This window comes from Trachurus trachurus (assembly GCF_905171665.1).
Source record: "Trachurus trachurus genome assembly, chromosome: 13".
Classification (NCBI taxonomy): Eukaryota; Metazoa; Chordata; class Actinopteri; order Carangiformes; family Carangidae; genus Trachurus; species Trachurus trachurus.
In genome coordinates this window covers 40,230,306-40,257,069 of record NC_139892.1, presented here as the reverse complement: position 1 = coordinate 40,257,069, position 26,764 = coordinate 40,230,306, and the positions used below count along the sequence as shown (strand labels likewise).

At 39.7% G+C, this 26,764-nt stretch overlaps 2 protein-coding genes across 2 annotated transcripts in view; both read right to left on the bottom strand.

The window, feature by feature from the left end:
• LOC310996399 (uncharacterized protein) overlaps nucleotides 1–26,764 on the bottom strand; it is a gene marked incomplete at its 3' end in the record, with an annotated part of 135,227 nt that overhangs the window by 81,947 nt on the left and 26,516 nt on the right. The gene's annotated exons all lie outside the window — the stretch shown is intronic.
• Nucleotides 17,028–17,954, bottom strand: LOC310995733 (neoverrucotoxin subunit alpha-like; the record flags this gene model as incomplete). The annotated part of the gene is made up of 1 exon (XM_083984856.1): nucleotides 17,028–17,954. Exon 1 carries the CDS (start codon nucleotides 17,640–17,642, stop codon nucleotides 17,028–17,030), a length of 615 nt encoding a protein of 204 aa, XP_083840982.1. The 5' UTR covers nucleotides 17,643–17,954.

Sequence of the window (26,764 nt, the reverse complement as noted above, 5' to 3'; positions counted from 1 at the left end):
TACTCCTCCTTCTGTGGGTCAGTGAACCCTCTGACCTCTGTCACCATGTCAACACAGTAAGGAGGGATCTGATTGGCTGCTGCAGGTCGTGTGGTTATCCAGAGGCGAGCAGAGGGAAGCAGGTTCCCCCTGATGAGGTTGGTCAGCAGCACGTTGACTGAGGTGGACTCTGTCACATCAGTCAGGATCTCAGTGTTGTGGAAGTCCAGAGGAAGTCGACACTCGTCCAGACCGTCAAAGATGAAGACCACCTGGAACTGATCAAACCTGCAGATTCCTGCTTCTTTGGTTTCAGAGAAGAAGTGATGAACAAGTTCCACCAAGCTGAACTTTTTCTCTTTCAGCACATTCAGCTGTCTGAAGGTGAAGGGAAATGTGAAGTGTATGTCCTGGTTGTCTTCGTGTTCAGCCCAGTCCAGAGTGAACTTCTGTGTTAAGACTGTTTTCCCAATGCCAGCCACTCCCTTTGTCATCACTCTTCTGATTGGTCGGTCTCTTCCAGGTGGGGCTTTAAAGATGTCTTCTTGTCTGATGGTTGTTTCTGGTCTGTGTGGTTTCCTGGACGCTGTTTCAATCTGTCTGACCTCATGTTCATCATTGACCTCTTCAGCCCCTCCCTCTGTGATGTAGAGCTCTGTGTAGATCTGGTTCAGAAGGGTTGGGTTTCCTGCTTTAGCGATCCCCTCAAACACACACTGGAACTTCTCCTTCAGGACAGATTTGAGTTGACGTCCACAAACTGCACGAGGAGTTCCTGAATAAACAGAAACATAGTAAAATTCATAAAGAAAACATTTTAACATTTTAATCCCTCTGAATAACGACTATATGAACATGTTTCCCTTCATGTGTTGATGTCAGTGAACGTCTCATTTGTCCATCATGTTGAATCTTTAAGGCCCCCACACACTGCCCCGACGCCGACGGCCTCTTGTTCGACGAGTCTGTCGCCTCTCGTCGGCCACAGTCGGGAGAAAGGAAACAGTGAAACACACCAGACTTTATATGCTTAGTTGTGACACTAGCTGTGTGTGTTTTGAACGTTGTTTCAAGCTATGTGGGTTTGATTGAACATCTTTGGTGCTTAAATATTATATTGCCGCTTAATATATTGCTTTACTTCTCTTTTTATTTGATGTGCCATTTTTACTGTAGGACAGGCTAGGACACTGTTTGTTTACTGTGGTCACTTCCGTCCCTCCCACACACCGCGCTGATGCGCTTAGGGCACCGCCAATCAGAATCACCATAGTGAGCACACAGCCAATCAGAGTTGGCTGAAGCCCAGTGTCTTCCACCAAATGTGATGAACGTGATGTAATCGCGTGTCAAATGAAATCACGTCGCGCTACACGCTCCAGTTTCAACGCTTGTCCAATATGCAAAAAAACGCCTCGTCACAGCATCACGTCGCGTGACGAGCCCGCCCAAACAACAACATTTCTCCCACCATTTCATTCTCTCTTCGACCATGGCCGAGATAACCACCGTTGCGGGACAGGGACAGGAACAGCGGTGCGGGTCTCTGGCCGCAGCGGAGACAGGTACGTACTACTGTGTGACTGACCGCCTGTGAGTACTAATGGGGATCTGAATAATAAACTAAACTAAATTGCCAAGGGAACACCAGTACGTCCGTACGTCAGCACGTCGGTGACAATCTCAACGCTGATAGGCTGTCGCAGTGCGTCTTCACGCAAATTTGCCGCAAAAGTTCAATTATTTCAACTTGAGCGATGAAGCGTCATCGCGCCGGGCGACGCGATGGAAGCGATTTTCGTGGCCAACGCGTCCATCGCATCGCCCGGCGTGATGACGCGTTTTTGCATTGACTTAACATGTAATCTCGACGCGCAACAACGCATCATCACGTTTGGTGGGAACACGGCATTACACTGGCTTTAGAGAAATCCTCTTACCGCTCTGCAGACGCTCAGCCAGCTCCTCCTGCTTCATCCTCCTCAGGAAGTTCACTGTGATCTTCACTAATGCCTCTCTGCTGCTCCTCCTCTCTTCATCCTCACCGTCCAACACCTCCTCATCCTCCCTCTGACTCCCTGAGCATTCTGGGTAATCTGGACTCAGAGCCTTGTGGATCTTCTTCAGCTCGTTCTTGACAAAAGTGACCATGTTCTCCTCCAGCAGCTGGAACAGAAACTCTATGAGTGACAGCATCAAACTAAAACCATGGAGCCAAACATCAGATCCATGTTGGACAGACTGACAATCCACTGGTGTCAAAGTGCAGCATGGAGATGATGGTGAACACAACAGATGTAACAGCAGCTGTTGGACATGTCCTCACCATAAATATGGAGTCCAGGTGTGTTTGATGCTGCTGGGCAGACTGACCACTGGGAACCTCTGAGCTCTCCTGGTCCACTCTGTGGAGGAATCAGTGTCAAGTCAACATCAGTACAGAGAGATAATACAAGATGGACTTTATATGTCCCCTGAGGACGTTCACAACAGACAGAGACACTTTGGTTTCAGACCTGGTCCAACAACACGTCGTACAAACTGGTTCTTTTCTACAATAACCTGAGTCTGACTGTCAGTTACAGCTTACATCTGATCAACTGATCCACGTCCTCCTTTAAAGTCAATGACCAAGTCCTTTGACCGGTCGCTCTTTAAAGACAGACAGCTGGGTTCAGGAGAGTCTGGTCTCTGCTGCTGGATCCTGAAACAACAACACAACTCATGTTTAACAGTTTTAGGTTTTCAAAAGAATTCTCTGTAAAGTTATTTTAAGGGTTACAAATGTGAATGACTTCCTTTTCCTACATTTTGTAACAATGGGCATAATTCACCAATATCTCTTTAAGTTCATTCATCTTCTATACTGCCCTACAAAGCAAAAAGGCAGTAACTGCATTTTTGGTCGAAAATGAGTTATTATCATTTTCATGACATTCAAGGCATCCTTTGTTATGTGACAAAATATCTTATCTCAAATGTGTGTCGTTTTGGAGAAAAATGGTAGTCGTTTTTACAGTAACTGCAAAAAGCCCTAGTGAAACAAAGCAAGAAGGCAGTAACTACCGTTACTCTGTCAGTTACTGTACTTTTGCTTTGTTTTACTTAACGTAAAAACAACCGTGTTGCCGCAGAGTGAAGTTACTGTTTCCATGTTTCCCATACTGGTACTATTCAAAATAAATTGTCCTAATTTGGGCTTTATATATACAGTTTAGGAATGTGAGACACTTTAAACAGCAATTTCAGCACCAGAATTTCCGGGTGGAAAATATTGGCCTAAAATGGTCAGATTACTTTGGGTTTGGTATATCCATGTTCAGGGAAACAAATGGTTCCAATTAGTCCAAATACAGTGTTTCTAACACACCTAGAGCACAAGTTGTGACAGAATAGTTTTTGAAGAATCTGCAGTTACTGCCCTTTTCCTTGGTATGGTGCCACATTTTTGGCAAGTAATACAGAGCAAGAATACAGTAACTGCAAAATAGGGGTAAAACATCAAATCAAATATGAGAATTAATATGTACAAAGAATAAGCTAATACAAAGTAACAAAACTGCCTCATGTCCAATAATCTACCTACAACTACTTAGGCTGGACAACAGGATAACTTTAAAGTCATTTTTCTCAGTTCGGAACTCTGCGTAGTTACTGCCTTTTTGCTTTGTAGGGCAGTATACAGCTCATCCTCACTAGGGTGGAGGGTGAGCTGGAGCCTTTCTCAGCTGACTTTGGGCAGGAGGCGGGGTTCACCCTGGACAGGTCACCAGTCTATCACAGGGCCAACATATACAGACACACATTCACACCTATGGCCAATTTAGAGTCACCAGTTAAGGCAAGGCAAGGCAAGGCAATTTTATTTGTATAGCCCGTTTTTACAAACAGTTTGTCTCAAAGGGCTTTACATGGCATCGTAGCAACATCCTTTGTCCTTAGACCCTCACATCGACTGAGGAAAAACTCCATGGAAAACCCTTTTAACAGGGAAAAATTGGAGAAACCTCAGGGTGAGCAACAGAGGAGGGATCCCTCACCCAGGACGGACAGACGTGCAATAGATGTTGTTACAGACAAGAAAACAGTTTACAGTTTGTCATAGAATGTGCGAAATATTGAAATGTTAGCAGGAGTTGATGAGGGCAGTCTCTGCTGGGGGGGGTCCTGCATGTCTTTGGTCTGTGGGAGGAAGCTGGAGAGAACCCACACATGTCGGGGAGAACATGCAAACTCTACGTCAGATTCATGAACGTGTTGTTAAATCAAGAATGCCAGAGAAGGTGAGTTGAGAAAGAAAGTTAAAATGTCCAAACAAAAATCTAAAGGGAGCGTCGGACTCTTTAGTGCTGAAGTGGAGCGACTGCTGCAGGAAGTGAACAAAAAGCAGCTGTTATATTTAGTAGCGTCAGCAGTGGATGCAATAACAGAAACAAAGATGCATGGGATGCTGTCAGTCATTCACTGAACGTGTGTCTGAGTTATAACTCAGTTTTTAATGAGAATCATTGAAATGTGACTCCACAGGAAGAACGTTCAACACAAACTCAAAAACTTTGAAATGTAGTTTTGTCTCTTACATCTGATCAGCTGATCCACGTCCTCCTTTAAAGTTATCTATCCAGCCCTTTGAGTGGTCGCTCTTTAAAGACAGACAGCTGGGTTCAGGAGAGTCTGGTCTCTGCTGCTGGATCCTGAAACAACAACACAACTGATAATTGTGCATGTTGGAGAAAAACTGATGAAAAATATCTTCAACCTTTTCAAGGGACAACAAGGAGTTTTTGAAAGCGAAGTATTTCATACTACATTTACGATGAGTCTCCGCACGCACGGTGAAATTCTTGGACCAGCGCAAGACGGCCATCTTGTCAAGAATGTTTTCATTAATCAACAATGAAAGTCAGAGGTTTGAAGACGATCAGATACCGTCGTAGTTCCGACCATTAACGGCGATTGGGCGGCGTTATTCCCATGACTCGCCGGGCAGCGTCCGCGAAACCGAAAGTAAAGAAACGCTGGTCGGCTCACCCAGCATTTCCACCATTAATTAAAATAACAAAATAACGATAGAGACAAAACGATACATTTATCTAAAATGGAGCCATTAACAAGTGGTAACGTAGATTCATCCACATTAACGAGAGACTTTTTTATAACCAAATAGAAACTCCTCGTTGTCCCTTTAATAAACACAACAACTGACTTCTAGAGAGAAAAGTCTTTCTGACTGTTTTAAACTCTGACCTTTCAAATAAAGCTCGCCTCTTGTTAAACTGACAACGACCAATGGACTCATCACTGGATCCAGACTGTGTCTTGTGCTGCTGCTTTGGCCTTGAACACAACACACACAGAGCTTTGAGTGTGAATAATGATGGAGCAGTGATCTGAGTCATGGACAGTTAGAGATGCTCATCTGACCTTTGACCTGTGGTCTGGCTCTTGGTTTTAGAGGGAGGGGCTCCCTCCTCTCTGTCCTCACACTGATCCATGCTGCTGAGCTCACATCCACATCAGCTCACACACACTTTGTAGCTTCACCTGCAGAGGAAACACACATCATTCATCTGCACAGCAGCTCACATGTTCATCATGTCTCCAGCTGCTCCTCCACTGATTGGCTCTTCTTCTCTGCTTTTCAGTTCATTTTGGTTTATTCCATTCATGGTTTATATTCTTCACAAGGTTGCACAAAATTACATAATGTAGCTGCACATTGTCACCATGAATGAAAAGGAGCAGGATGAAGAAAACTTTTAATACCCGCCCCTCTCTGTTGTTATAATTACATTGGCTTACTTCAACACCAATATTATACCCTATTTCAAAATGTTAAAGATGATGAAACAAAGTTGTGACAAGAAAACAAACAGAACACCACTCGTCTATCTATCTTTTTCTCTTTCTCCTTCTTCTTTTTTGTAGACGCTTATCTTTTCTTTTTTAAACATTTTCTTAAACTGAGACATACTTGTACAATTTTTCAATTCCTTGCTTTGTGAATGCCATACTTCTACACCTGCAACAGAAATACACATTTGTTTTAAGCTTAACCTTGCAAATGTATGTTTGAAATCAAGCTTCAGTCTGTTGCTTCATATCAGTGTCAGCTGAATGCAGTCACACAGCAGTGAGGAAGAGGAAGCTGCCATCAGCTGCTGTACTTCTACTATCAGTCCACTAGATGGCGTCATGAAGCTGCAGCCCAGCAACATGATCCATGGACCACTGTTTCCATCCACTGACACACACAAGGACTGAGATCCACTGAGTTGATGTGACACAGTCTCTGTGTGGACAGCGTCCCTGTAGAAAACCACTGGATCAAACAAGCTACAGCTGATTATTACACACAAAACAACTGGGCCAAGACTTATTTCACCTCACAGCTCCACTATCACAACATTCACTCATTTCACTCACACTGGAAATTCAAAGAGAGAAAAACACTCTCCAGCTGCCACTGACACTTATTGTCTCTGTCCATCCATTCATCGTCTGCTCCATCAAATGTCACAAAAAACAGACAAATGATGCGTTCAAGTTCCTCTCAGTCTGAGGCCACGTCTTCAAATGTCTCGTTTTGTCACAGCAACAATCAAAGAGACAAAAATATTCAGTTTACAGTCGAATGAAACAGAGAAAAAAAGGAAATCTTCAGTTTTTGAGGCTGAAAACTGAAAATTTCTGCTTGAAAACTGTTGATTGAACAACTGTTGCAGCTGTAAAAGATTCTCCACAACAATATTGATGATTTGTGTCCAATAACCATCTTTAATCATGTGTTTCTGAGCTCATCAGGTGTTTTTAATCTACAACCTGCAGCTGCAAAGTGACCAGTAGCTTCACCTGTCAGCTACATGAGCTGCAGTACAAGCAGGAAGTAGCACAACAAGGAAATACTCAAGGAGAGTACAAGTACCTCACAACTGTACTGCACTAAATGTACTCAGTTACTGTGAAGAACCTGATGCTGAACATCGATCAACTCTGGAAAATCAATCATCAATAAAGAAAACTGTCAGTATTGATCAGTGATAGGCAGTAACAGCTTCTGCTCTTATTCCAGCGGTTCTACCCACAACATCCACACAACATGGCGGACACGGTTCTACCCACAACATCCACACAACATGGAGGACACGGTTCTACCCACAACATCCACACAACATGGAGGACACGGTTCTACCCACAACAACACAACATGGAGGACACGGTTCTACCCACAACATCCACACAACATGGAGGACACGGTTCTGTCGGTCCAGACTTTACAGCTGCAGCTCTGACTCAGCTACAGTAACATTATAATAACACAACAACAACACAACCACAAGTTGAAGGGCAGAGAACTCAGGTAACGACAGGTGTTAACGAGGAAAACATTCAGACTGTTCACCTTACCTTCACACGGGGAAACAAACTGCCACACAACCGCTGGGTCAAAGGTCACCTGTAGCACTCTGAACTGTGACTCACCTGTTGGTGGTGGTGTTATCTTATCTGGATTAATCACCTGCTGCTGCTCTGCACTTTGCTCCAAGAAATAAACTCCAAAGTGAACAAAGAACATTTATCACACACACAACATTCACATGAAGGTGAACTGAACCATCGACTATGACAATGACCTTTAGAGTTGTTGCAGCGTGCTGACCTCACCTGGAGTATCTGACACACACACACACACACACACACACACACACACACACACACACACAGACACAGTGGTTTAATATAATCTTAACGTGACACTCGTGTGTTTGTGTGTGTCTGTTGTGTTACTGTGATAATCAACAGTTGACAGTGACAAACAGCTGGCGGCCATTTTGAGCGTTTGTGAGCTGCTACAGAGCGACGTCCAGTGGTGGACAGTAACAGAGTACATTTACTTGAGTACTGTACTTATAGCTACATATCCAGAGGATTTGTACTTTACTTGAGTACTAGATTTCTTTGGTACTTATTACTCTTACTTGAATACATTTCCAAGACAAATATTAGTACTTTTACTGGAGTTAATTAGTTTTTTTTTTTTTTTTTTTTTTTTTTTTAAACCCACCACCACCCCCCCTAATGGGGACTTTTTTTTTTTTCTTTCTTTCTTTCTCTCTTTTTTTTTTTTTCTTTTTTTTTCCATTCTAAGAAAAAAAAAATACACAATAATCAGGTGGCAGTAACATAAAAACCCATCAGCACCATAAAACATAAAGGAGGACAAAATACAAAACAACAGAACAAACAAACAAACAACAAAAAAAGGAACCTACATTAACAGCATAAAATAATCAAAACATATAATCATTAAGTGCATACTACATATTTTACACGCACCATTAATTCATATCATAACTCAATAAATAAAGGATTAATTAGTTCACTCTACAGCCAGTATAAGAGCAATGACAACAATCCCAAAAACAAAAACATACAAAACAATGAACTATATTGAATCTTCATCCCAAGTTTTTGTTATTGCGAGGCTTTCCCATCTTTTTCTCTCTGCATTATTTTTCTTGTTTTTTGGCAATACATTTATTAGTAAATAATGATGTTTAATAAATGATATAAAATATCTCAAATTAAGCTCTCCTTGATTTTTAAAAACAAAAACTTTCCCAAGCAGAACAACAGTATTCTTTATTTTTAATTTTCTATTCTATTTATTACTGTATTGTATGTTGTGTTTTTAAGCCGTGGGTCCGAAGACAATTTCATTATCTTGAATAATGACAATAAAGATACTCTGACTCTGACTCTGACTCTGAGTATTTAACAGCACATGTTGTTCTTCATGAAAACCCAAAATAATATTAATTGGAGATAATAACAAAACAAGTCCTTGGTCACATAACCAAGTAGCCACATAATGCCAAAAAAGAGCAACTTCTGGACAATACCAAAATAAGTGCATAATGTCTTCTTCCTCATCCCCACAAAATCTACATTTATCATTGTCCATTATTCTCCATATTTTAAGCATCTTCCTTGTTGGTAATATCTTATAGAATATTTTTAACTGAAACATCCATAAATATGTGGAACAAGAAGATTTGTACATATTTTTAAATAAATCCAACCAAGGAAGCGGGGTATCAAAAATACTTTCCCAATGTGCTTGAAAATAATATGGTTGGGCGGCTATATTTTTAGAATACATAAAAAACCTATACATGTCAAAATTAATCTTCTTCTGCCCCAACCATTTAGCATTCTTAATATGAGGGCGGCATACTCTTAAATCTTCCGGATGTTTTTCTATCTTTGATTTCCAGGATGAAGAAATTGTGGAAAGTAACTGCATATAGTTCAATTCTGAACACACATCTCCATATTTAAAAATGAAAGATTCAAAAGTAAGGAATTTTCCTTCATTATTCAATAAATCATTTACAAAATAAATATGCTTATTTAACATTCTTTGCCAGCACACAGGTTTTTTTGTCTATACAGATATTTTCATTTAGCCATAATATCTGTTGTCTAATCTCCAAGGAATTATTTGGTAAAGAAAACTGATACTGAAGCCATAAAGAAAGTGAATTTCTAAAAAAGGGGGAGAGGTCGGGCAAAAAGCAGATAAACGTACCACCGAGGCCGGACACAACTGAAAAAAGGGGTACACTTTTCCAATTAAGGGACCACATTGAGCAGAAAATAATTTGGATGAAAACCATTCTTGGTTATTATATAATCGTTGTATCCATACAGCTTTTAAGTTTAAATCTAATATTGAAAGGCTTTTTAATCCCAAGCCTCCATTCTCCTGTACATTATACAGATAACTACGTTTAATTTTATCAGGTTTACCATTCCAAATAAAATTAAAAATTATTTTCTCATATGCTTTTAATAAAGTTGTATCAGGAGAGGGCAGAGCCTGTAAAAGATAAGTAAATTGTGAAAGTATTAGTGAATTAATTACAGTAACCTTTCCATAAATAGTAAGATGTTTCCCTCTCCAGGCCTGGAGAATTTTATCCATTTTCTTCAATTTTAAATCAAAATTAGATTTCATCAAAAGACTGTTGTCCACTGGTATATGTATTCCTAATAGATTCACAGGGCCATCAGAACACTTCATCGGCACCGTACATGGAACTTGGAAGTCAGTTCTCTTTAATGATCCAATTCTAAGGATAGAGCATTTCTCATAATTTGGTTTCAATCCTGATAATGAGGCAAAGAGCTCTAATTCCGATATAAGGGAGCCTAAAGAGAGGCTATCCGCTTTAACATGAAAAGAAGCATCATCTGCATAAAAAGAACATTTGGATTCTAAACCATTAATCTCTAAACCTTTAATATTAACATTATTTCTTTTTCTTATGGCCAACATTTCGATTGAAAGAATAAATAAATATGCCGAAAGGGGGCAACCTTGTCTGACACCTTTAGACAATGTAATTGGATCTGAGATATGACCATTATTTATAATTCTACTACAAGGATTTTTATATAATACATGAACCCATTTTATAAAGGTCTCACCAAAATTAAAAATTTGTAAACATTGGTATATGTACTTCCATTTAATCATATCGAAAGCCTTTTCAAAGTCTGCTATGAACACGAGACCAGGCAATTTTCTCTCTTCATAATATTCGATTATTTCCAGGAGACGTCTAATATTATCACCTATAAAGCGACCTTTTAGAAAACCCGTTTGATCAAAATGTATTAATTCTTTTATAACCTTTCTTACTCTAAGTGCTAAACATTTTGCTAATATGCGTGCATCACAACACAGGAGTGTAAGGGGTCTCCAATTCTTCAATTTTACCGGATCCTTAGCCTGTCCTTCTGCATCATGCTTTAATAACAATGAGATTAAACCTTCCTTTTGAGTATCAGACTGATGACCCACATCAAAAGAGAAGTTATAAGAGGCAAGTAAGGGATCTTTTATTTCATCAAAAAAGGTTCTGTAAAATTCTATTGGCAGTCCATCTAATCCAGGGGTTTTTCCATTTTGAAATGAACATATAGCTTCATATACATTTTCTTCATTTATAGGGTCTTCACACAATAACTGTTGTGGGGTTGTAAGTTCTGGATAGGAGCATGGCTTTATGTACTCAAACAAGGAAGGATTTGTTGAATGAGAAGTATCATTAAAAATGTCATTATAATACTTCATTAACGCATTAAGTATATCATTTGCAGATGTAATATTCGTTCCATCATCATGTATCAGTTTTGAGATGTTCTTCCTAGATATATTTCTATTTTGAAGCTGTAAGAAATATGCATTACATTTTTCTCCATGCTCCATCCATGTTGCTTTATTTCTATATATGATGCCCTTTATTTTATTCTGATTCAGCCTCTCCAATTCTTTTTCTTTATCATCTAGTAACTGTCGGTCTTGGTCGATACAGCCTGATTTATTTGCATCTATACGATCCCTAATATTTTGCACCTCTTCTAACAACATTTTTTCTTTGTTACAATTTTGTTTATGCTTCCATGCTGAGTACTTTATCGCATGACCTCGAAAAGCGCATTTGAAAGTATCCCATACAATATGTGGATTTGCAGAACCAGCGTTAAAGGAAAAGAAATCCAAAATAAATTGCTTGGATTTACAAATAAACGTCTCATCTTCTAGTAATGATTGATTCATCTTCCAATACCCCCTTCCCCTCATGGTGTCTGTAAAATCTAGTTTTAATGTAATAAGATAATGATCAGACCGAAATCTTTCGTCAATCATTACTTGACTAACTTTTACCATTAAGGCGAAAGAAATAAGAAAGAAATCTATTCTACTTGCCAATGCATTTCTTCGCCAGGTGTATCTAATTAGCTCCGGATTCTTTATTCTCCAAATATCAACTAAGTCCATTGCGGACATCATGGACGTAAGAGCGTATCGCTTTTGGCCTTGATGATCATCTTTTCCACCAGTCTATCTTTGGCTGGTTGAAGAACAGTATTATGATCTCCTGTCTGAATTACAGGAATATCACAATGCTGAATCATCGAATATAAATTCTCAAAAAAAATAGGATCATTATTATTTGGAGCATAAATATTAACCAAACAAAAGCGTAGGCCTATATTTTCAAGTTCAACATCTAAAATAATTATTCAACCATCCATATCACGTTCTATTTTATGCACAGAAAAATCTAAATGTTCTCTAAACAAAACTAGAACTCCCCTTTGGTTTTTCAAACCATGATTAAAAAAAATTGACCCTTTCCATTCCTTCTTCCATTTTTCTTCATCTTCCTGCGTGGAATGCGTCTCTTGTAGACATATTATATCTAATTCTTTCTTATTAGCTAACCAAATAAATATTTCAGTTCTTTTACTAACATTGGCCAGTCCATTGCAATTGTAGCTGGCAATACATAGGGATTCAAAGTTCATCATAACTGAGAGCTAAAAAAATAGTATCTGCAAATAGAGTTTTATTACTAAAGGGTTGCACCACATTTCTTTCATTATATGCACAAACAAAAACAAAAACAAAAAACAAAAACACATATAACATTTGCCTTGATTTAAAAAAACAAAACAACAACAGCAACAAAACACAAAAACTAAACATAAGTTACCAGCAGGCCATGTCGGAGTAGGGGAGGAAATAATAATAATAGTAATCGAAGGGAAGTAATATAGGTCTATATGTTATTTCTTATTTCTTTTGACAGGTCATCAATATCATAGATCAACATCAACTCGTAGCTAATAAAGCCAGGGTGTAACAGATTTATCTTTGTATAGCTCACCATCAATGTATAACTTGTCAGCAACAAGCCTTACTCTGTTTTTTTTCCTTTTTCTTCGCTTTCTCCTCACGAAAAATGGGAAGCAGAGCCTTCCTCCTGTCCACGATTTCAGTAGGAAACTGCTGATTAATGCCAAAAGGCTTTCCTTTTAGCGTTGGACCCAGCTTAAAAACAGTCTCTCTTTGTCCATAGTGTTCAAAGCATGCGATGATCGCTCTTGGTTTAGGCTGCATCACCACCTCCGAAAGGAGGGGAGCTCCAGCTGAGCGTGGGGATCTCCGTGCGCCCAGCCTGTGCGCTCTGTGGAAAGTAATCTGCGGGACCATGTCTCTGCTCATCCCCAGCGTATCAGTAAAAAAATGCCTTAACGCTTCTTCAACAGTCTCATCCTTTTTCTCAGGGATCCCAGTGAATATCAAATTATCTCTCATTGAGCGCGTCGTCATCTCCAACATTTTTTCTTTCATCTTCATATTTTCTCCGGAGATATATCTGACTGACGCTTCCAGGCCCTTAACTTTCCCTTTCATAACTTCTACGTCATCGCGTGTTTGCTGCAATAGATCGACAGTTGTTTGCACAGTACCTTTTAGCTCTTTAATGTCGCTTGCCATGTTGTCCAGCTTGTCCAATTTCTTTAGTTTCTCGTTTATGCCAAGCAGAATTCCCTCCAAGTTGTTAGATGCCATATTTGGTAGGTTAAGGAGTGCACAAGAGTCTTCTGGACTACTATCGTAGTCCCAAGTCGGACGTTTTGCAGGTGGTTCAGGTTTGCTTTTGCTTGAATCGAAGGCGCACCTGGGCGTGCTTGTGTGATCAGACGCCATCAAACAAAGGAACAGCTGATTCGGCTCGATGCGACTTGAAGTACGCCGTCAATAAGTCGTATTGTCTTACTTTTTTACACTGAAGTCGTGTCAAAAAGTTTCCAAAAACGGAATCAGCAGTTTACTTTTACCACAATGACCTTATTCTCCCATAATTAAAAAGTTTTTCCTCCCGACGTTACCTGCTGGCACCCTCTCTCACGCATGCGCACTCATCTCCAGCAGTAGATCACTGCCTGTAAATTGGAGTTAATTAGTAGTACGGCTGAAAAGTACTGGTTACTTTCAGGTCTTTGTCTAAAATCCTATTGGACACAAGCTGTGTTTGTCAGAGAAGGAAACCCTAACCCCTAAAAGCAGCACATCAGTGCAGCTGCTTTCAAAGAGTTCATTCTCACTAACAAGAGTTCAAAGCTCCTTACATTCATTTACAAACTATTAGAGTTCATTCATTGATGTGGAGAATAAGACATTTACTCTGACTCTTACTTTGACTTACAGTACATTTAAAAGATGTACTTTTGGATACTTAAGTACCTTTAAAAGCAAGTACTTTTGTACTCTTACTGCAGTAACATGTGGACTGAGCTACTTTTACTTGTAACAGAGTACATGTTGACCAGTAGTATGTGTATTTGTATTAGAGTACTCTGTCTATGTCAGAGCTTTGTGTGGTGCAGTTCAACAGGTGCAGGTGAGATTCTGCCTAATGTGACGTCAGCGCCCCCTACTGTCATAAACCTGCACCTGCATCACAGAGCAAAGGATTCTGGGTAATGGTCCCATCAACAGAGGATTTGCTTTGAGGTGAAGAGTGAGAAGAACTCTGTAAAGAAGAAGAAAATGAGCTGATGATGAGTGTCATTCTTCAGAGACGTTTCACTGCTTCACTTCCACTAACACTGAGTCACAGCACATTTTTACAACCTTTAGTCAACAATATCCACTATTTCATGTTCTTCAGCTGCTGGGAGGAACATGGAGCTGGGCTTCCTATCAGTCATCACTGCAGTCCTCACATGGAAATGGATCGGGGAGTTTTTCTGCCACGTTGTCCTCCAACACTTACAAAACATTGATTAAAGCTGTGAACCATCATCCATGTTGTCCTTTTTAATGTTGCTGTAACCCAGTAGATGATTGGCTCTAATTATATGAATATAGAATATAATAACATTGTTTGTTGACCTCAACATTCATTTATTTCAGGCAGCAGAAAGCTCTTATCGTCCCCACAGAAACATGAACATGACCTACAGTTACTATTGTTTGTGCATTAAAGGAAGATTGAAGGCAGTGATAACCTGTTATGAGCTGTGATATATTGTGTGGATGCTGAACTCATTGTATTGTGTTGGTGTGTGTGTGTTGCTTGCACTGATAATGTGCATTATAGACGGAGAACCTGCTAAATATGTTCATTACCAGCAAAAGCAATGTTCTGAATTTAAACATTGAAGTGTTTGATTTGTGTTTTTACTGTTTCACAGTTGATAACTTAAAGGATTCATGTAATGGTTAAAAAGAGATTCAACAAAATGAATCATATTTCATGGTCAAAAGTAAAACTAAAAGTATTGTAATTCATGGAAAACAGCTCAAATCGTCACATTTCATGGCAAAAAAAATCTAGAATAATTCATGGTTGTTTTAAAATGTGTAAAAGTAAATATTCCATTTGATAGGCTATAGATCTAAAACCTGTACAGTTAAAACAATGTTTTCCTTTAGTCACTATTGTATTACAGTACAGTACATTGTGTTGAACCATTTTTGATAATAACATTTTATATATCCCATATTCCTTTAGTGTTGTTTTTGGTGTTATTCAATATTGTCCTATAGTTTTCTTTTCTACAGAGCTTTATAATATTGGTTCACTTATTCTGATAATTACATTTATTTTCTGCCTCTTTAGTTCTTTGTTGAATAAATTCTCTGTAGAGTGTATTTGTCTTTTGACAGGCGTTTCCTAATCGCTTCATGATCCATGGTCCATCTATAGACTTTAGTTTGCTGCTTTGTTGTTTCACTGGACACTTTTTGTTTAATAATGATGTGAATATTCTTCAAATGTTCCATATACATTGTCAATCTGGTTTTCATGATAAAGTGTTTCCAAGTCATTCCTAAACACATTGATGCTTTCCTCTGTCCTCACTCTGCTGTAATGTGTTTTATTTATTTGTCTTGTACTTGCTGCTGTAACAGAGTTAAGGAGTTAGTAATTCCACTAACTGTAATTCTGTTATTATGGAAGCTGCACTACACTTAGTTTATTATTATTATTTATCTGCCTGTTACAATATGAAGTCGTTCACTCCTTTATTTATTTTTTATGTATTTATTATGATCTATGAGTGAGAAGCTCTTATTTTGAAAGGCCACACTAACGAGCCCCTGCAGACTTGGCGGGTTGACCCGTTTCTAGGCAACAGTCTGCTGTGGGAGCCTCGTGGTAGGTTGACTTGTACTGAGCTCCGTTAATCTAACTTTCTATTTGAGGGTTAAAGGTGACTTTATTGATCATACATGTGAAGATCTGCTCCAGACAACAACTGCTGATGTTCTGTGATGATGCTGAGTGAGATACATGACAAGTTCATTGATACGGAAAAGCTTTTCACTCACTTTGATAGCTTCATGTTAGCTTGTGGCTAATCCTAGCAGCTAACTGTTGAACAGGCAGAGAGTGTTGTGAAGGTTATTCTGGGCTGTGGTTCTGCTGGCTCCACTGGTTTTTGGATATAGGCTCATGCTGAACATTGTATTGATAAACTCATCAGTCATTCTGTGCTGATTGGGATGTAGGGTTAGGTTACACAAGTGTCGAAAAACAAGCTGCTTTTTAAATGTGATGAGTCTTATTTTAAGTAGAATGAGATTTATTTTGACTAGAAATAAGACAAATATTCTTTGTAAGATTTTGAGTTTTTGCAGTGTGGAGAAACACAGAGAACCAGCAGAGACACTGATAAGACATCGACGCCTATGGAGAGACATTTTAGTCAAAACTTGATGAATAAATAAAAAAAATCCTTAAATGAATAAATAAAAATCTGACAGGAAATGAATCTCAAAATAAATCCAGTAATAAATGTCGACATGTTCATGTTTGTTTATTCATTCATTTATTTACTGATTATTTTTACATCATGTTTTTGTTTATTTCACATCAGATTGTTTACAGGACAGAGATGAACACAGTTTAATAATGAACTCAGCGTCATGGCAACAGAAAAATCATTGGGACCCGAAAAAAAAGAAGAAGTTTACAAGAATCACTGAGAAGAGTTTAAAACATCAACTGGTTTAATCCATGAATGTGAAAACGTGAGTGAGAGACAGAGACAGAGACAGACATGTAGAGACTGAACTGTCTGTTCAACAGTGAGAAGGTTTCTGTGACAGGAGGAGACTCTGCTTCACTCAACACAGACTCACTGAGGAACCAGACCAGGAGGAGACTCTGCTTCACTCAACACAGACTCACTGAGGAAACAGTAGTGTAGAATCCAAACCCAGGATAGAGAGGTTGAGTGAAGGTGGTGTTGAAGGTGTAGAGGTGGATCAGTGAGTCAGAGGAGACTCTGTAGAAGGACAGAGAGCCAGCAGGACAGTCCACATACACTGCTACTCTGTTAGAGACAGAGGAGGAGGAGGAGGAGGAGGAGGAGGAGGAGGAGGAGGAGGAGGAGGAGGAGGAGGAGGTGATAGGTGTCGATCTGTTATTGTGACAGACACTGTAACCACCATCAGAGCAGCTCAGACTCCAGGACTGATCGTTCCTTCCAAACCAACAGTCTCCACTGTTTCCTTTCCTTCTGATTCCTCTGTAACTCACTGATATAACAACGTTTCCGCTCCACTCGACCTCCCAGTAGCAGCGACCAGTCAGACCAGTTGAACACAGCAGCTGAGGCCACAGGTCAAATCTGTCTGGATGATCAGGATATGACTGATGCTCCTCCACACGTGTTGCCTTCCTGTTGTTGTCAGACAGTTTGATCTCTGTGTTCACTGTGTTTGTGTCGATTGTGAGTGGACAGGAATCTGATGGAGAGAACAAGACACAGCTGCAGTTATTGATCATGTGATCAGTTATTGACAGTTTGATGAAGACTCATGAGGTCAGTGATGTGACAGTGTGAAGATGGTTGAATGTGCTGCTTTGTTTCCATGAATCAAAGTAAAAACAGACTTACACTTCCTCAGACCTGGTGTCAACCATGGGACTCCAGCAGGCTCCACCCTGAAAGGAGGAGGGGGGTCAGAGCAGCACCTTCTCTGTCAGCATGTGTAGCTGGGTCAATCTTTACTTTGTTTTATTCATCTGATCATTCATTATACTCATTATTTCTTTATTTTTATCATTCATTATGGTGAACATTCTCAAAACCTGCTCGATGCTAACACTATCTAAAACAAGTTAGAATTTCCTGCTTTGTTTTATATCACTTCTATTTCTAAGTTCCATCTTCACCTGTAGCAAGGGGGAGCAATATTGGGGTAACACACTAAGGGGGACGTGGGCGACGTCGGACCAAACTCCCGGCAAAACTCTGGCTGCTCTTGTTGTGGTAAGACGTGTTGTGAAGCTCTCACGTTGCTCTGTAAAATATGCACTTAAACTGTCATGTAATGCGGTTGAAACTGTGCGCTAAAGTAACGACAGCTTTTATTAATGTGTTGCCGTGTTTTTAATTGTGTTTTACGGTGAAAAAGCGGCTGTAGTTTGGGTTTAACGTGACGTCTGCCGTGTGTGTGTTTTGTGGCCTGTCGTAGGAGGCAGACTGTTTCTACCTGCAGCTGTGTGTTTCCTGACTCTGCCCCTGTGCTGCCTTTGCAGGTGCCTTTTGTCTGAAAAATGCTTTGAAATGTGATTTCTGAGATGTGTTTGTGGTAAATATATGTGAGTTGAGTCTGGTCAGAGTTGTAAAAACGTCACTAGAGCACACATTATTTCACTTTTTATTATTGTCCTTGTGTGGAGGAAAAGTATGGAATATTTTTATTTGATCATTTCATGGTGATTTTTATTCTGTTTTTCTAATAATTATTATTTACAAGTGGGTTATAGACATATTAATTTCATGTGATTATTTTTGTTTCTATTCAGCAGAGTATCTTTTCTCTAAAATTATTATTCCTATTTATTTATTTATTCATTTATTTTTTATTGTGACATACAATACAGTAAAGAGCAGCAAAAGAGGAACAAACTGTGGCTGCTCTTGTTGTGGAGGCAGACTGTTTCTACCTGCAGCTGTGTGTTTCCTGACTCTGCCCCTGTGCTGCCTTTGCAGAATAAATGAACCAACTCAGATCCATGGTGTTGTCATCCTTCAGCCTATAAGCAACCATTTCACAACTGCTACACATGCACACATGGACATTACATGGCTCTCACACACACACTGTTTTATCACTGTGTTCACATGGAGGCTGGTATGTCTGGATGAACACTGAGCACAGAGAAGAAGGAGCTGGAGTCTTTATCTAGTGATGATACAGAGCAGGAGGAGACCAGGAGGAAACACTTCATCATGTCTTTTCTCCATGTGATGTCACTGCAGTGTGAGACACACACTTTCACTCTCTGACTCTCAAGCTGCACAAACACACGTCACAGCAAAGAAGATGAAGACACAACAGGTGGAGCTGACCAGCCCAGATATCCCACAATGCACCAGGAAAGAAGAAGAGTGGGTCTCATTCATGAAACGTTAGTAAATCTGTGTAGATTTGAACAAACTCACGCTACTGAAACTCTACTCCAGATTCATGAACGGTGCAGGAAACTCAGATTTGATCATAAGCATCGGCCCCGGTTCGAATCCCGCGTCGGGCAGTCGTTTCCTGCATGTCATTCCCCCTCTCTCTGCCTCCCCCTTTCCTGTCCGTCTCTACTGTGTACTAGGACTGTCAATGAATATTTGAAATTCCAATGTATATTAGAATTATAGTTCACTGATTCTTGAGAGTCGGGACAAAACACGTTCTGAAAAACTTTTTTTGAAAATGTACACTATATTGATTAGAGTTATATATTCATGTAGATAAAGATCTGTTCTATTTAACCATGTAAAGGTGCAGGCTGGAGGTTCAAAAACATTTTTAACAAATTCACATGTTTACCTTAAGGACTTGATTTGTGTCAACTCCGTCAGACACACTAAAGGTATATAATAATATAATTATAATAGCCTATCAAGAATATTAAGTTCTGATGCATGTTTTAATAGTGTTTAGTTACTCTGATATGCAATAAAAAGTAAGATATAAACTTAAGGTTTAATTTCACACTGTTATGAATACACAGATTTCTAAAAATGAGCATTTTCAAACATTATCTTTTATTTTGCCACTATAGAAAAAAATCCTAAAGTGAATAAGACACAAGAGGATGTAGATCTGATGATCCTTTATTACTTAAACAACAAAAACTGAAGAAAGAATTATTTGTTTCCCCAAAAAATTACAAAAACATGTATCTGACGGTGCTGATGAAGATCTGACGGAGTTGACAAAATTGTATTTGCATTTCTGATCAATGAGCAAAAGCTTTTTTTAAAGGGCCCATATTATGCAAAATCCACTTTCTACAGGTTTTGTAGTGGTCCTATGTGTTCCCGTGGCCTTTCTATGACACCTGGAGGTGGAAAAAGTCTGTTCACTCCCTTCATTGATTTCTACACTTTTTTGAGATCGTGTCTCCAAACGGGCGAATTGGAAGTGCTGGCAGACTTGACGTCAGGATGCGCTGAACTCAGGTGACTTCATCTCCCGATACTTCATAATAAACCCCCTGGGCCAGTCTGGAAAAACGTGAGCTCCGCCCGGTGAGGCATTTCCGTAACAGCGACAGTCGCGACCCCGCCCCCCCCCCCCCCCCCCCCCCCCTCCCCATCCCCATCCACATATACACACGCTCTCTCTCTCTCCCGTCCGTCATTTGACATGAAGCGGTAGATACGGGAGGAGCAGTCGGTACCGCGGCCGCCAGATGATCATTTTGAATCACTGATTGAAAAACAGCCGCCGGTCATTACAAATGAAACCGCGGATCAGAGAATACTGGAATGATACCGCTTCTCACCAGAGCAGCGGTCCTAATCACGGAATGAGAGACATCTGAACGAGGAAGTCTCCTCTCCCGGCGCAAAACCACCTCAATATTCTCCGGTAACTTCTCATCAGTCGCACCGTGCAGTTTGTGCTGCTCCTCAGTTTCACTTGTTTTTTTATTTGACAGTTTCACACAGAACTTTCTGATGGTAGTAGGAGTCCATGTTTCTCCTTCTGCCACAGTAAAAAAGGGACGTTTACATTTTTTCAGACAAGATAAGAGTCTCAGAAACTTTTTTTTTTTTTCGGAAATCAATGCCCAACCCCTGTCCCAATGTCAACATTAGCACATGTACCTGTAGTGAAAACCACACCCTCTCCCCGTGACAGGTGTGGAGTGGACGTGGTTTACTCATCTTATTTGCATTTCAAGGTGCAGACACAGAAATGGCTCGTTCTCAGGAGAGCTCTGGAGAGACACTTTTAGATTGCTGAGATCTAGAGCTGCAGATTGATCTGGGGACAATACACTAGGAATACAATATGGTAGGACAACTTAGAACCATGTGAAATGGTTGAAAAACAGCATAATATGGGACCTTTAAATAGATGGAAGTAACACTAAATTAAGAAATAGCAATCCCTTGTCTTACTGAACATATTTAACAAAACTGTAAATACACCATTTCAAACTATAATAAATTGCACAATTGCCCTTCTATAATGTCACATTACCTAGCATTTGATTGGAAGATGTGTCTGTTTTGGACAAATCTGCCACAGATGACACTGTACTGCATATATTACACTAATGATGGTGGAAAGGCAGGGTTTTGCACATTGTCCGAGTCAAAGAGACTGGATGCTGTGGCATTCTGGACACAGATCCTATGGATCATGTCTTAAAATATATCAAGACAAAATTACCACAGGTGCACTTTTGGTCTGATGGTCCAAGTAAACTGATTTGAAAAAGCAACATTGAACTTCTTCCCTGCTCTATAAGAAGTGTGTATATTTTCAATAGTGAAAACTACACACTGTACCTTTAACATTTTACATCAATCAATAAATCAAACATGTAGAAAAGTGCTATATATAACACATGTGCTGGAAAGTCATCCAATAATAAGCAGATAGAAAAGAGAAGAAAATGATTCAATAAGCAGACCACAGTCTGGCCGTGCTCTACAAATCATAACTATATTGTAAAATAATGTAATTGCATTCTATATACCTACATTAATGTGCAGATAAACCCCTAAAATAACATTCTATTCCTTTACTATATTTGAAAAAAGTATAATATTAGCACATTTAAAGCAGAAGTAAGTGATCCGGTCGTTTTGGCTAATGCTGCGTTCCAGGCAGGCTTTTGAAATCGTAAATTACAGCCTCAAGTCACAACTTACGACTTTGTAGCGTTCCAGGCAACCCACTCGTGTTTTTCCGACCTGTTTTACCGGTGAAAGTCACTATAACGGCCACTCGTAACTTCTGACCCGTGAACTCGTACCAGATCGAACTGGTACGACTTCACGGTCGGAAAAAAACGAGTTTCCTTGAACGCACCATAACAGTCCTCGTCCCTACGTCACCACATTCACGGCGTCCCTTGGCTGCACACACAGCCCTGCATGCCGTTCTCTCTCCTCATTGGATAAAAACTGTAGGATACGATAAATGTTTTCTCTTCGGCTCAGAGCAGAGCAGAGGGACTGACAGACCCGTGTTTCAGTCCAAACACTCTATGTAAGTGATTGCTGTCGGAAGATATAACTATTTAAGACTTATATTAACACAAATATATCACTTACTTCTGCTTTAATGTGGAGATAAAACCCTAAAATAACATTCTATTCCTTTACTATGTTTGAAAATAGTATAATATTAGCACATTTAAGCAGTTATTGGTGGATTTGTCAACTCCGTCAGCTTACATGTCAACTCCGTCAGACATAAAACCTGACGGAGTTGACTCTGACGGAGTTGATGAAATGGCATGTTTTTTTCCTTCTGCAGAAAAAAGCCCTGCAGCTAGCTAGCTAGTTTTTTGGCTATTGCTAGCTGTCTCCATTATCTCAATAAAATACTTTCATTGAGTCCACTGTGGTTCATAAGGGAGAGATGGTGTTGACATGCTCCGGCTGTGACCATAGGAAAATTGACATTGTTCATCTAAAATATCAAAACATGTCAACTTTACCAGACCATGTGTGGTATTGATGCATTCACCACAGCCAGGAGAATGAAAAGGGATCATCAGGGGATAACTGGCCATGCTATTGCCTGATTTAATGAGGTTTATGAAAAAATCTGACGGAGTTGACGGAAACAGAGGACACAACTTTGATGGGCAGATTTCTGTGGAAAATATTTTTAGATGTTCATGCATGTTGATGCATTGTTTTATACATGTATAACCCTTATCTTTGATTTGATATAAATGTTTTCACAATTGTAGAGGTTTTTAAAGTTTTTTGGGGCTGGTGAATATTGTGACCTATTGCTGAGGACAGGAGAAATAACATGGGCCGTCTGACCACTGGTCATATAATTAAACAAATATCCCCCAAAAAAGGAATTATCTATGCTAAAACATAACATCAGTATTCACAATTCATTTAGATCTAACTTTATGAGTATGTCAATCATTATCTATTTCTTTATTTTTTGATATAAATAAGACTTTTCTATGTGGGACATGTTTTGTCCCGACTCTCAAGAATCAGTGAGTGATTAAAATGAAATTCGAATATGAAAATATGATATTCGAATATTAATAATTTATTTTTTAATTATCTTCAACTACAACTTCCTCCTACAAATGCGAGTCTCATGTCTCAGACCGGATCATGTCAATCCAGCTGCAGAAATATCTGGGGGACGGGAGCGCCGCGGTAACCGTAGTAACTCACACAGACACACACACACACACACACACACCTGTCTGTGTGATCACGTCTGGAGAGAAGCAGCTTCTCAGAGTTAATCGTGCATTTAAAAAATTGTGCCATTCACTGAGAGCTGTGATGATGATGATCCTCTGCTTCATCACGACTGAACTTGATCTGCGTTATAAGGATCATTACTGGGATGTGGGAATAAAACATGCTGGCTCTTATCCCGTTTCCTGAGCGAGCTGTTTGCTCGCGTCATCACAAAACTTGTTTGACATGAATTGATAAAGGTCGAGTAAAACGCGGTCTTTTTTCACGTAGGCCTATTAATATGTCGTTGCTGATTTGCATTGTGTAGCCGTTTGTTTTGTGTGATGTAAACTGTTCCAAACCTGTTTGACATGCGCTGATAATAGTAAATACAGGCTACCGCTATAAAAGTCCATCTCTTTGTATTGATTTTTTTTTAAGAGGTAATATTCTAACCTCATTTCTGCCATTCGTTGACAGCCCTACTGTGTACTATCAAATAAAGGAAAAAATCCCAAAAATTAGGGCCGGGACTTTAACGCATTAATTACGATTAATTAACTACAAAAAAATTAACGCATTTAATCGCACTTATAAAATTTTTTTTTTTTTTTTTTTTTTTTTTCTCACGTGTGTCTACGTGCGGTGCGCCCGCACGCGAGAGAGGCGGCAGTTTGAGAGGCTGACTGGCAGAGATGAGAGCTGGTGAAACGCTAGCATGGTTATTTAAAACACCATCTCTGATCTCTGCCTGCACATAGATACACAGACACGGGCGCACGCTAAATGCGCTATATCGCGCTAATTGCTCAGCTGCAGCGCTATATCTATGACCTGTCACTGTCACAGGTGCAGCTCATCTCATTATGATAGGACTTCACCCTCAGAGCTCTGTCTTCAGACTGTCCTGACCTGTCCCTGAACATCACACAGGGACAACATGGAGCTGCCTGTGTGATTGGTTACTGAGTTTTATTAATGTTTACATCAGGCTGAGTTCAACAAATCAGTTTATGCTACTGTGATTTAAGTAGCCTAGTTAAATACTACAGTAATCATCATAGTGTATTGGAAGGAAAGACCATTTAATCTGTATGTATCAAATATCGATTAAGGAATTAATCGATAATTTGCATCCCTAGTCTGTTGGTCTTGGTTAAGTACCACCTTGAATGCTTAAGCTTATGTATTCAGTCATTCAATGTTATACTAAAATCCATGTGAAAAAAAATGCTTCTCACTGTTCTCAGGTCAAATATTTATATGCGATTAAAATGCGATTAATTGCGATTAATTAATTACAAAGCCTCTGATTAATTCGATTATTTTTTTTAATCGAGTCCCAGCCCTACCAAAAATATACTTAGAATAAAAAAAGAACCATTTAATAAGTAAAGCCAGAATAGTTCCATAACATGGAAAAAAAAATACACACAACTACAGAGCTACAGCAGCCACGGGAGGAGGAGGCTCTTCACAGCCTCAGCTGTAGAGGAGCATGGTTGTACCAACACATGAAGTTGTATAGGCAGGTCATATTGTTACAGAAGCACCAGCCGTCTGTCACAGCTCCATCCAAACCGGTGCCAGCTGGATGAAGTGTACGTCCACCGAGCGTGTAGCAGCATGTAGCAACACACACTCTGCATTGCATATCAGCTGCACATTTATGGAATCAGGTTTTATGTCAGATTATTATTATCATCATTAGATGGAGCCTTGACGTGTGTGTGTAACCGATCCCTAAAACGTCTCTCTCTCTAAGTATTTCTAATCGTTTGTCATGTTTAAATGACGTGTTTCAACATCAGAAAGAGTAATACGATTTAAAATTGTAATTTCCAACAGTGACAAACAACATTTCTGTGCATTCCAACATTTACACAAGCACTACACACAGTCAGGAGCAGGTGTAGATTTTGTGAGTAGCTACGAAAAAATTCTCTCTGACGGATTTGCGATAGTGTTGCCTCTTTCTCACTGAACACAGCGCTGTCGCTCCTGCTCCTCTCTGCTCCTCTCTCTCTGTCTCACTGAGGGGCGGGGCTGCCTCGCGCCGTGCGCTGTGTCTGTGAGAGCACGTGTACGAGTGCACGCCGCTGCATCATAGATGTAACTCATACTGTATAACTCCATGTGCTGCAGACGTGAATGTGGAGCGCGCGAACCTTGGTGAGTTATAAAGCCATCAACATGACTTGGTGCCTGCTAACAACTTAGCCTACCACTTATTCCACATGCTTAAATATGAGTCATATTTCAGTGCTTGTTTGGCTAACACTAGCTACTTAGAGCACAAAATGAAAGCTCTTATTTGAGAAACACTGAAGCTGTTGCAGTCATCTTGTTAATGACAACTGTCTGTGGAGTGTGGAGGCTGTTTATCTTGTCACAAATCACAAAAACTTCTAATTGAGACAAACAAGTCCCAAGCAAGCCTGTCTAACATTAGGCTACCTGAATGTAGTGAATCACAGCAGCAACAGGAGGAATCACTCATTCAACTTGTGAAAATTTCAATTTGTTTCCAGATTAAATTTATTCTGATTTTGCTGTTAAACTTTGCTGTTCTTACTGTAGAAACATGTACTGTAGATTAGCAGTGAATAAACTCACGTTGGCAATAATTTGTTGACACAAAAGAAATGGCAATTAAGACAGGATACAGACACCTTTTACGCAGTGGATAAACTTCAAATAGCCTATTCATTTGTCTTCAGAGATTATTTACAAATGGATTTTAACAAGAAAATACTTGTTAAAAATCTTTGTAGAAGGTGAGTCAGGGTTCCCACACGTCCTGGAAAACCTGGAAACTGTATGACCAATTATCCACTCATGGAAAACACATGGAAATTGAGAATAAGTAAAAACCACTAATGATTTATTTTCCAAAAGATAACTAATAATTATATTGTGAACCCTTGTGTGGGGTATTGTGAGTATCATCCAATCGATACAGTAGCATTGTGATAATTGAGAAAGCTTCATGATTTTGCTCTCAAATCACACCAGATTGCTACATTTCAATTTACAATGCGCACAAATTTTCGGCCGGGGGGTTTAACCCCCCCCGGAATCCCCTGTGAGGGGTTGGTCCTTGCCATACCTTGTCTAAAACTGAAATGACGCCACTGAGTTCAACCAGCTGCAGCTGAAATGTTTCCTGATACACTCTGAAATAAAGTCTGATGCAAACATCTGGAGAGACTCAGAG